Raw genomic sequence first — 11,943 nt, forward strand, 5'->3', positions numbered from 1 at the left:
ATCAGGGACTCTGTCACACCTGGCTCTGTACAGACCCCGAGTGAGATCAGGGCCCCCATTGCATCAGGTGCTGCACAGACCCCAAGCAAGATCAGGGCCCCCACTGTGTCAGGTGCTGCACAGACCCCGACTGAGATGGGAGCCCCCATCATGATGGGAGCTCACACCCAGTCTCAGCCCAGAATGCTCACAATTTAAACAGTCCCGTCCTTGAGCCCCCTGCTCCCTCCAAGGCCGCCCCTTTCTGGGGGCAAATCTGAGCCCCCCACTGCTCCCCCAGTGGGAGGTGTGAACCCAGCTGGCGCTGAGCCGGATCCTGCACAGTCATAGCGCGAGGGCCCAGCCCCACTCGCACCTCATTGGGTGGCAGCCTCCCTGCTCGAGTGAGACCAGGGCTCCCACACAGCCACTCGGCCGGGACCACGGAGCACAGGCGGCACTGCAGGTAGGGTTCTGGCAGCGGGATGGGGCAGGACTCTTTGGGTTTGGATCCCTGCAGGGCACGTCTCCCTGAGGCTGGGTGTCTGTCCAAAGTCTCCAGCATGGGGCTCTGGCACTGGCGCCTGCGCTGGGGTCTGCACTGGGGCCCTGGGGTGGGGATCCTCCCTTCCTGGCACACAGGGCTGCATCAGGAGCAGAACCCGCCAGGGAAGTGGGGAGCCTGCTGTCACTGCCTCCCTTTCCCACTCACAGGCCCAGGCATTCTCAGCAGGGGGAGCTTTAAGGTGAGGGACCCCCCTCACTGCACCCCAGGCTCATGGGCAAACTCACCCCCCTGGAGCCGCTGTCCTGCTGCAGGGACTGACGGGGAGGGGTGAGGCAGGAGGGGGGTTGAGGAGTGGGACCGGAGGCGGACAGGGAGCGGGGTGGGTGGTGAGGAGTGGGACTGGGGAGGGACGACAGGGAGCGGGGGGGGTGAAGAGTGGGACCGGAGGGGGACAGTGAGTGGGGTGAAGGGTGAGGAGTGGGTCCGGAGGCGGACAGGGAGCGGGGTGGGTGGTGAGGAGTGGGACAGGGAGTGGGGTGAAGGGTTAGGAGTGGGACCGGAGGGGAACAGGGAGCGGGGTGGGTGGTGAGGAGTGGGATGGGGGTGGGCAGGGAGCGGGGTGGGGGGTGAGGAGTGGGACTGGGGGGGGCAGGTTGTAGGGTGGGTGGTGAGGAGTGGGACTGGAGGGACATTGTCCAGGGGATGTTTCACACTGAGAGGCCCAGCCTTCCTAGCGGGTGTTGGGCCCTGGGATTCAGGGCGCTGGGGGAGGCGCTGGGAGAGAAATGACCTTGGGCCCAAGGGCAGCAAGCAGGAGATGGGGAGCATTCAGCCCCCACCCAGGGGGGGCTAAGCTGGCAGCTGCGGTCGGGGCTATACCCAGCCCTCCCGAAACCACAGCTCTCCCTAAGTTAATTGCTGCATTTGCTGGGCTGGGTCCTTGCCCCCAGATCTCAGGCTCAGGTCCTGGGTGAGTTCCCTGCGCCGACCCCAGCTGCTGTGGGTACCATGGCGGGGTGGGAGGGTGCCCTGCTCTCCTGATGCCTCTGTCCCCTTGGGCTGGTCTCCCACCATCCAGTGCCTGGCCCCCTGTTCTGCAGCCACCTGGTAAGGGGAGAGGATATTGAACCAAGCCAGAAGCCTTAGCTGCTCAACATGGCGTCTTCCTGGAGTGCGGGGTTCAGGGACTCAAGGGGCAGGGTGAGGCTTCACGGGATCAGGATTTGGGTTAGGGGCTTACCGGCCAGGAGTCAGGTTAGGGTCAGGGTTTACGGTCACAGGGGTTGGGGATGGGGAGGGAGCTGATTCCAGCCCGCACCCTTGCCCCAGACTCTAGGCCCAGCTGCCCTACCCAGCCGGGTTTCCCACCCTCAGTCGCAGTGACTGGGAGCCCAGCACTCCCAGGGCCCCAGGTGTTGCTGTCTGGCCAGCTCCCCCAGGGCGGGGTCTCTCCATCCAGGCCAATCTCTGCCCAGACCCAGCGACGGCACCTCCAGCCCCAACTGCCTGGCAAGGCACTCTCACCGGGAGCCAGGGTCCAGCAGAACCGGGGGAGCAGGACACCGGGGGTGGGGCACTCTCCCAATAGCTTCAACAAACGGGGCCTCTGGGGCTCTCTGCCCACCGCCTGGTGCGCTGGCAGCGTCTGATCTCTCCCAAGAGCCCATCACCCCAGTGTCCTGGCCCCATGGCCAACGGCAGGGGTTGGGCCCCAAGGCAGAACCAGCTTGGGGGTGGGGGTCAAATGGAGACACAGAAACCCCTTTCAGCTGGGAGCAGAGCAACCTGCCATGGCCCAGGGCAACTTGGGCATTCCGCCTGCCTGTCCTGTCCCCGTCCCCTGGCCTCCTGCCCAGGGACCCCGCCATCACCCGAGCTGGGCCATCTGCAGGCTCTAGAGAGTTGCACGGCCTAGCACGGGGCGGGGAGGTGACCAGCACAGAAAGTCCGCCCCACCCCAGCAGCACAAGGAGGAGCAGAGGCCATCCAGCCCCCCCCCCACCTCAGCAGAAAACAAATTCTTACCCAGACAGGGCCCCCGGCTCCCCAAGACCAGCTCTCATTTACCCCCTGTATCCTTGGCTGCTGCCCTGAGGTATCACGCCACGCACAGGGCTTTCCCTTGCAACAGGCACTCAGCATTGCAGACCCCATCCCCCCACTATTGGGACCCCACTCCGCAGGGGACAGAGGGCTCAGACCCATGTACGCCAGAGTTCCAACCCCACCTCGGCCAGCTCAGCCCCCTGGAAGCTGAAGGTCCCAGTGCCTAGCAGGAGTCTGAGCCCCATGGAAATTGGCCACAGAGCCAGGCAGCTCAGCTGGGGACTGCGGCCCAGGCCTTGGCCACCTTGTCTGTGCTCTCTGCAACTCACTGCATGCCTGACGGGCTGGTGGAACAGCTGGGGTTGGGGGAGGGAGCTTTTGTGCCATTTGGCCCCGCTGGGCCTGGCCTAGATCATCCCCAAGGGCAGAGCAGGACCAGCCAGACGTGTGTGCGGCGGGGAGGGGGCTGGGGCTGCAGCGACCAAGGGGCAGTGAGCTGGGGAGGGCGGGCAGGGCAGCGCCAAGGCCCTTGGGATCAGTTTGAGAAGATGTTACCAAGCCGATGAAGTGCGAGGCACGGCCGGACCCCCAGGACTGTGTTGGGGGTACAGCCCCCCCAGATGGGGTCCCATGCTCCGTGTGGGTCTCTGTGTCCCTGCCGTGTGTGGTGGCTTCATGGCACCGGGGTGTGCGTGGATGTCTCTGTCTCTCCAGGGGCGGAGGCAGCTTCTCCCCTTCACCTTTGTGTCAGGGTCCAGATGTTGGGGGAATAGCTCCCCTGCACTCCCTGTCCCTGTCCTGCCAGCTGCTCTGCCCCAGGCTCTGACCAGGCTTCCAGCTCCCCTGCATGGGCACAGTGCTGGGTGGCGGGGGGCAGGGGGGAGTAGTAGAGCGGGCAGGGCTCCAGGCGCTCAATCTGAGTAATTGAACAAAAAGATGAACAGTGACCTGATCTAAGAACCACACTGGGAACAGACCTAGGGTAACCGTCTTGCAGATGAAGGCCTAACACGAGGAACAGCTAGACAAATTCAGAGTGGAAATACGGTATAAATGTTCCCAGCGAGGGGGACAGCCCGTTCGATGGGGAGTTGCCATTGCTGGCCGGTTTTCTATCTCCAGGGGCTGTTTTTCTAGCAGATCTGCCCTAGTTCAGCCAGGATTTCATGCAGGGAGATTCTCTGGAATGTGTCACACAGGAGGTCAGACTAGATGAGCACTGTGGTCCCCTCTGGCTTTAGAACCGAGGCATCTGTGGGCTTGGCAGGCCCGGGAAGTGCTGGGCCTAGCTCAGAGCCGACTATGTCTCCAGTAAAAAGAACAGGAGTACTTGTGGCACCTTAAAGACTAACAAATTTATTGTAGCATGAGCTTTCGTGAGCTACAGCTCACTTCTTCGGATGCATAGAATGGAACACACAGACAGGAGATATTTATACATACAGAGAACAGAGTACTCCTGTTCTTTTTGCGGATACAGACTAACACGGCTGCTACTCTGAAATATGTCTCCAGTGAACATCATGGCTCAGGCAGGGCAGCGGGCGGGGGGCACTCACAGGGACCAGGGCAGCTGGGGTGCGGCAGATTCTCCCAGGGGATACGTGTCACACAGGACAGATTGCAGCGATGGACACACGGCTCCTGCCTGGTAATGGCTAAATTTCCCAGCACTGGGGAGACTCCAGCTTTGCAGCCCAGGTCCTGCCTACTGCAGACTCTCCATGCAGGGAACACCCCCGCTAGTCAGGGTGAGGTTACATGTTTAGAACTTACCCTGGTCCAAACCCTTCCCAAAAAGGAACCAAGTGCCCAGGGCATGAGCACAGGAGCCTGTGGCACTAATTACTCCGGGGCGGTGACGGGGCAGGAGGAGCCTGGCGCCACGGGCTCAGGGTGCCAACGTTCCAAGCCCCGTTATCCTGCCCGGGGTCACCATCCACAGAGGTCACCAGGGCAGGGGGCTCAGTGACACCCCTTCACACTCAGCCCTAGAACTGCGCCCGGGGCCGTGACGTCGATGAGCCAGGCACAGCAGAGTTGGGGGTCAAGGTCACGGCTCAGCTCAAAGTCAGGGCTAAGGTGTCTCTGTCTCTGCCTTCTGGGCCCCCATCCCGTGTGTTGTCTGCCAGGGCTCTCTGGTGCTTGGGTCTCTGTGTCATGCTGGAGGGGGAGGGGGCCCTGGCAATCCCAGGTGCCCTGTGGGACCCTGACCTGCAGTGTTATCATTTGTTCTGGAGCAGGGCAGGGAGATGTGGGGCAAGTGGGGTGCAGCCTTCCCCCCACCCCCTGGAGTTGTGGGGTTGCACTGAAGGGAGGGGAGTCGGGCCCAGTTCTGTAGCCCTGCTGGGCTCCCCCGCCTTCCCTCCTCTGCAGGGAGCTGCTCCTGCAAGACACAGGGATGGGAGACGACCTTTTGGCCCACAGATGAGACTGGCAGCCAGGACTCCTGGGTTCATCCCTAACTGGGAGAGGACTGGTGTCTAGTGGTTAGAGCAGGGGTGCTGAGAGCCAGGACTCACGGGTTCTATTCCTGTCCAACTGCACGAGCTGGTGGGCAGGTCCCTTCCCCACCCTGCGATGCGCATTGCCCCACATGTGTTTGTCTGTGTCTGCCCCCCCCAACCCCCCCGCTCTCACACAGGATATTGGGCTGGGAAGGCGCGCGGCGAAGGCACCTGTTTTCCGTTTGTTCGTTCGCTCGCGCTGGGAGATAAGCAGGCGTCGGAGCCGCCGCGCTGACAGGAAGCGGGAGGGGGGGTCTCTGCGGGACCAGAACGATGTGCCACAACGCTGCACTGAGCCCTCTGCAAACAGCCAGGGACCCGGGCGGGCGTCAGCCGAGAGTCTGTGGGTACTGTGGGGGGAGGGGGGAAGCCTGGACTCATGGGTTCTATCCCCGTCGCCAGGAGTGACTGGGGTCTATGATTAGAATGGGGCGGGAGAGTTACTGGGAGCCCGGACTCCAGGGTTCCATCCTCATCTCTGGGAGGGGAGTAGGGTCTAGTGGGTTAGAGCTGGAGCGGCAGGACAGAGCACTGGAATGGAAACACGAGACCGGGATTCTATTCCCGGCTCAGCTATTGGCTGGCTGGGTGACCCTGAGCAAGGCACTTCACTGCTCTTTGCCTCAGTTTCCCCCTGTAAAATGGGGACAATGATGGCTGGGTTCTCTTCCCAGCTCTGGGAGAAGAATGGGGTCTAATGGTTAAAGCAGGAGGGTTGGAAGCCAGGACTCCTGGGTTCTATTCCCAGCTCCAGAAGAGCTGTGTGTCCAGCTGGCTAAAGCAGGGTGGGAGACTCAGAGTCAGGACCCCTTCGCGTAGAACCTGCTCTGTGGGGGTGTGCTGCCCCTTAATTTCTCTGGGTCTCTTTCAGCTCCGTATGGGACTCGACACCACAGAGATGGAGCCTGAGATGAGCACCTACGGCCCCTTCTATCCCCCTTGCAGCATGGAGGCCGGGGATCCTGTCAGCACGCAGGGGCCGTATGCTGCCCTGGGCCAGCCCTGCTGGGGCCCTGAGGGGACCCCAGTCCAGCAGGGCCAGCTGCCCAGGGCAGCGGGGGGCCCCTATGGGCTTTGGCCCCAGAGGATGGAGCCAGCCCACCGCAGGCTGGACCCCTTTGCCCAAGCCTTCCCCAACCTGCCTTTCGGGAAGCCGTGGGTGCTGGGGACTCAGGCATCCAGAAGCCAGGGCTGCAGCCTGCAGGAGATAATGGCCCAGCCGCCTCCTATAACCCCACAGGAGGGATACCCCCCTGGCAGCCCCCTGTTGCTGCAACTCCCTGGAGACCAGATGGAGGGGTCAGGGCCTCCTCTGTCCTACTGCAGCCTCCCAGAGAGGCAGGGGCAGGGCGGAGGTGGATACGGGCAGCAGCGCAAGGAGCCCCCGCTTTCGTGTCTATACCAAGAGAACCAGTCTGCTAGCTACAGCCCTCCAGAAGGCTACCCGGGTCCCGGTGAGTGACGGGGGGGAAAGGAGGGTGGCTATGGGTGCCCTCAGGGGATGGTGGGGCCAAGATGGGGGAGGCCAGCTGAAGGGGACCCCAGTTTTGGGAAGGGTATGGAACTAGGGGATGCTCTCAGGCGCTGTGGTGGGGGAAAGAGACAACTTGGGGGGGTGGGCTGTGGTATCCGGAGGGGGAAGCATGGAGCGAGGGCTCCAGCTTGGAGAGTTATGGGGTTGGGAGGCACCACTGGGATGTGTGGGTCCAGGAGGATGCCGGGATATGGACACTGGCAGATACGTGCCTGAGGGGGGTGGAAGGGGGATGCCTGGTTCCGTGTGGGTTATGGGGCAGAAGGGGGAACTCATCTCAGGGGGGGTATGGGGCCAACCCTGAGGGTTACGGGATATACTAAGGAGGGCCCCCAGCTTTGGGGGGAGGCTGCTGGGATGGGAGGGGGAAACTCTGGCTCTTTGCTGTCACAGCCTAACCTCCTCTCCCTGTGTGTCAGCTCCCCAGGGGCTTGCAGGCCCTGAGACGTATGCTGGGCTCCTGGGCCCCCCTGACTGGCCCCCTGATGCCGCCCCCAGCCTCTGCTGCTACCAGGTGGGTTGGTATGAGGAGGGTGGTGGGGAAATGGGCAGTGCCCAGTCCCAGGACCATGCTGCTGAGTAGGGGGTGGGGGATGGGGAGAGTCTCCCAAGATTAACGGCAAGGGCAGTGGAGTCTAGTGGTTAGAGCGGGGCTGGTGCTGAGAGCCAGGACTCCGGGGTTCTCTCCCTGGCTGTGGGTTCTGACTCCCTGCACTGAGCCCGTCATCCCCTGCAGGACACTGAGCGCTACTGCAAGGGGCTGGAGTTTCTCCCTGCTGGTTTTGCCCCATGGCCAGGGGTCTCCCCTGGGGAGCTGGGTTCAGAGGTCGCTGCTGCCAGGCTGGGACATGAGCAGAGCCCCCCACCGGCAGGCCGCACTGCCACCCCCCAGGTGAGAGTGGGATGCTGGGGCTGGGGGAGTGGGGCCTGCCTCACCTGAACCCTCAGGGGAGCACGGGCGGGGAAATGGAGTCAGAGAAGCCCCCTCCCCACCCCAGGAGCCCTCCCACCCCACAATACCCAGCTACTTGTCCCCATCACAGTCCACAACCTTGCACCCAGCTGGGCTCCTGATCACTCAGTGGAGGAGAGGGAGGCCTGAGGACACTGGGGAGGGGGATAGCCAGGGAAGGAGGGGTTGGGGGGATGTCTTGGTGGTTAGCTGGGTGTTTCCCATCATGGGGGGGTGGGGGGAGTTGCTAGAGTCCTGTGCCCCCCACCCTAGACCCAGCAGGGGTGCCAGCACTGGGGAGACCACGATGCCCCATTCCCCTCATTGCCCCCCCATGGGATAGGCCCCTGCAGCCTCTGACCCCCTCTCCTCCCCAGGTTTCTGGGAGCTCCTTGGGCTCCAGTTATCGAGGCACTCCTTATTGGAGCCGGATGCACCGGGCCAGGGGCCCCCCGCACTACACACCACCCCCTATGCTCAACCCGCTGCGCCGAGGCACAGGGCTGTTTGCTGAGCTGGGCGCCTTGCTGGGCGGTAAGTGCCCATCTTGGCCACCTTCCAACGCAGGCTGCGGGGCTTGATTGGTCGCTTGGGAGCCAGTACTCCTGGGTTCTACTCCCACATGTGGCTGAGTGTGACCAAGGGGCAAGGGTGCGAGGGAGGGTCTCTCCCTCCACTGAGCCACATGAACTGTGTCCCTGGGTGTGGTGGTGGTGTGGAGTCCATGAAGGTTTGTTGGGTGGGTACAGAGCCACATGGGGGAGGTCCTGCAGGGCCCTGGAAGATGGGGAGGGGGTCGGGAGTTCTGTCTCAGGGCAAGCTGGGGAACTGTGTCTGTGCCAGGGGCCTTCACTGCTGGACTCTCCCCTCCACAGGTGGCAGCCCCAACCCCCTCCAGCACCTGGACACCCCGTAAGTCCTGTCTTTTGGGGTGGAGGGAAACTAGGCTACAGCCCCTCGGGCAGGTGTGGCAAAGGGGACGGGCCCCAGGGAGGGAACTTTGGGCCAGGGAATCTCCTGGCGGAGGGAGGAATCCCCAGGCAGAGGGTGGCTGGGGATCATGAGTGGGGGGGAATGGCTGGTCTGGGAGGGGCAGTAGCAGGGTGGGCATGTGCCTGCGGTTGAGGCTCCCTCACCTGACCCTTCCCCCGCAGACAGATAAATGTGGGCCCTACATTCCAGCCGGCACTGCCAGCTCTGCGGGACCCACACCTGGCTCAGCTGGAGCCCCCAAAGGCTGAACTGGCTTGGAGGCCCTGGCCAGGGCTGGAGCAGGATGCAGAGACCCAGTGCCAAGGTGAGGGGTAGCACTGGGGATTATCATGGGGAGGAGCTGGGGCATCCACAGGCGGGGGCAGGGAGAGGTGGGGCAAGCCCATATGTCCCTTACAATAGCGGGAGGGGAGGAGCAGCAGGACAAGCCCACCCCCAGTGGCTCAGTCTGCATGGTCCAGTCAGTCCCCACCCTCTTGGGGGAAGTGGAGGGGTCCCACAGGGTGGGGGTTCCTAAGGCCCATCTGATGGCTGCTCTCTGGGTGCAGTGTGGGGAGTGGAGGGGTCCTATGGGGTGGGGGTTTCCAGGGCACATCGATTGCTGCTGTCTGGGTGCAGTGAGGGGGGTGGAGGAATCCCACTGGGCCCAGCTGATGGCTGCTCTCTGGTTGCAGTGGAGACACTGCTGGACATGGCTTGCTCCAGTGCCCTCCCCGGGGGTGGCACCAATCAGGAGCTGGCACTGCACTGCCTGTGCCAGGCTGGCGGGAATGTCATGGTAAGAGACCACCCTCACCCTGTGGCCTGGCCCTTGGTAAGTAGCAGTGTCTGACCCGAGGCCAGGATGGTTCTGGCAGGGGAGCCCCCTGGGGAGGGAAAGGGTCTGGGGCAGCTCCCCCATCTCAGCTTTACTCCCCCCTCAGGTTGCCTTGGAGACTCTGTTGCTGCAAACCCCCGTGTGGCCCAAATGTCACCCTCTGGCCAGTTACCATTACACAGGTAAAGGGGGGGGGGGGCAAGTGGCATGGCCAGGGTAGCTAGCATGGCCAGGCTGGGGGGGGGCAGGGCCAGGGGAAGAAGGGGAACAGGGGTGGCAGCAGCTGGGCAGGACAGGATGGAAGAGGAGTGGGGGGAGGATTGGGAGCCGTGGCAGGATGAGGGGGTAGGGTTGTGGGGGACAGGAGGATGGGGGCGGGGCTGTGAGGGGATAGGGCTGTGGGGGACAGGCGGATGGGGGCGGGGCTGTGAGGGGGTAGGGCTGTGGGGGACAGGCGGATGGGGGCGGGGCTGTGAAGGACAGGAGGTTGGGGTTGGGGCTGGGGCTGTGAGGGGGCGGGGTGGCAGTGGAACAATTTGCATAGTGGGGGTGCTGAGAGCCAGGGCCGGTACAACCATTTAGGCGACCGGGGCACTGGAATTTGGGGGGCACCATTTTCTTCAGCAGCGACCGCGGCGGCCGGATCTTCGGCCGCCCCGGTCACCGCCAGCATTTAGGTGGAGGCAGCTGGGGCAGGGGAGCACGGGGAGGGCCGCCTGCAGCAAGTAAGGGGGGGTGGCATGCAGGGAAACTCCCCGCCCCAGCTCACCCCTGCCCCATCTCCTCCCCGAGCACGCTGTGGCTGCTTCACTTCTCCCACCTCCCAGGCTTGCGGCGTTTAAGCTGACTGGCCTGGGAGGCCGGAGAAGTGAAGCAGCGATGGCGTGCTCGGGGAGGAGGCGGGGCAGGGATGAGCTGGGGCGGGGGGGTGCCTCAGGGAGGAGGGTGGGGGGTGGGGAGCTGCCGCAAGGGGGGCACCTCAGGGCGGAGGGGGGTAGCTGCTGCGGGAGGGGGTGCCTCAGACGGGGTGCGGCGGCGCAAGGTGGGAGTTTCGCTTAGGGCGCGAAACATCCTTGCACCGGCCCTGCTGAGAGCCATTGAAGCAAACGCTAAACCCTGTATATGATGGAAACCACTTCAAGCCAGCCGCACCCCCAGTTCCAGCCCCTGGGGTTGTGAGCAGGAGGGAGCGGGGGACAGGAACATAGGGTGGGCTAGGGTCTATGCAGGGGGTGGGATGGGGCCAGGCTGTGGCGGGGAGGGGAGGGAAGGAGGGTGTGGAAGGGCTATGAGGGGTGTGGGGCAGGATACCCTGTCTCAGGTTCCTCTCCCTCCCCCAGGCAGTGATGTGTGGAGTGCCCACGAGCGCCGCCTCTTCTCCAAAGCCTACGCCCTGCACCGGAAGGACTTTGCCCAGATCCAACGTGCGGTGAGAGCAGCACTAGCCCCCTCCCCACTCCTCACTTCCAACTACCTTCTGCGGGGGAACGGACACCCGGCTACTCCAGCCCTGGCCTCTTCCAGCAGGGGGCGCTGTAGGAGTGGGGTGGGAGCGCTGGCTGCAGGGGAATGGATTTCCGGCTACTCCAGGCCTGGCCTCTCCCAGCAGGGCTGGGGGATGCTGGCTGATCGAATTCTCCCTGCCCGCTAGGTGCCCTCCAAGCGGCTGGCCCAGTGTGTGGAGTTCTATTACCTGCACAAGAGCCGGTTGCGGCGCAGTCACAAACGAAGTGGTGCCGGGTCAGAGACGGGCGCCATCGTGGGCAGGGCCGGCCCCGGGCAGGTATGAGAGACCTCAGGGACAGGGATGGGGGGAGCCCCTGCCCAGACAAGGAAGCAGCCGTGTCTATAGTCCTTCTGGGGGGGGGAAGGGGAGGGAAGAGTCTGTGATGAGGTCTGTGATGTCCCCCTCTTTCTCTCTCTCTCAGCCCCCACCTACCCCGGAGCTTCCTCAGGACTCGCCCCCCAGCTCCAGCTTCCCCTGCAAACGTTGCGGCAAGTAAGTGGCTTTAACTCTTTGGGCTCCATGCCCATCAGAGTGGGGGGCAGGCTCCAAGTGGGAGTGTCCCCCAGGCCTCCTGCTTGCTGAGGGAGAAGCAGCTCGGAGGCTGAAGGGCCCCCGCAGACGCCTCACTAACCCCTCCCCCCGACTCTGTCCCCAGGACGTTTTACAAGATCAAGAGCCGAAATGCCCACATGAAGATCCATCGGCAGCAGGATGACTGGGGTGGGCAGGGGGGGATGCTGGGACCTGGCACTCTCCCTGCCCCTCATGCGGGGTGCCCCCCCTGGCTCAACACAGAGCCAGCCGAGCCCGTTGCTGAGGCCCTGGCCTGCCCTGGGCTGGGGCTGCTCTATGGGAGGGACATGGAGCAGCTCTTCATGTGATGGGGGGCAGGACCCCTCCCTTGGCCTGGCATGGAGAGCCCCACCTTCCAAGAGTTTGCCCCACTGGGGGCCAAGGGGCTGTGGTCTCCCCATGGGGAGCAGAAGGTTACAGGAGCCCCCTGCCATGAGGGCAGGACCTGCCCCTACAAGAGACTCCATCCAGGCTCAGCCTGGCCCCTGCACTGCCCCCTATGCCTGGGCAGCTCTGACACTGCCTGT

The 11,943-nt window shown here is 63.8% G+C and overlaps 1 protein-coding gene across 1 annotated transcript; it reads left to right on the forward strand.

Annotated features, from left to right (window-relative positions):
• The first annotated feature begins 5,531 nt into the window (after positions 1-5,531).
• Positions 5,532-11,861, forward strand: LOC123374946. Its single transcript, XM_045025348.1, has 13 exons — positions 5,532-5,643; positions 5,912-6,494; positions 6,994-7,088; positions 7,311-7,466; positions 7,904-8,060; positions 8,402-8,438; positions 8,681-8,823; positions 9,194-9,297; positions 9,443-9,518; positions 10,677-10,765; positions 10,988-11,119; positions 11,265-11,335; positions 11,499-11,861. The coding sequence occupies exons 2-13, from the start codon at positions 5,918-5,920 to the stop codon at positions 11,722-11,724; spliced, it is 1,863 nt and encodes a 620-aa protein (XP_044881283.1). The 5' UTR covers positions 5,532-5,643; positions 5,912-5,917; the 3' UTR covers positions 11,725-11,861.
• The last annotated feature ends 82 nt before the right edge of the window (positions 11,862-11,943 follow it).

The sequence above is a fragment of the Mauremys mutica genome, chromosome 7, assembly GCF_020497125.1.
Source record: "Mauremys mutica isolate MM-2020 ecotype Southern chromosome 7, ASM2049712v1, whole genome shotgun sequence".
In the NCBI taxonomy this organism is placed as follows: domain Eukaryota; kingdom Metazoa; phylum Chordata; order Testudines; family Geoemydidae; genus Mauremys; species Mauremys mutica.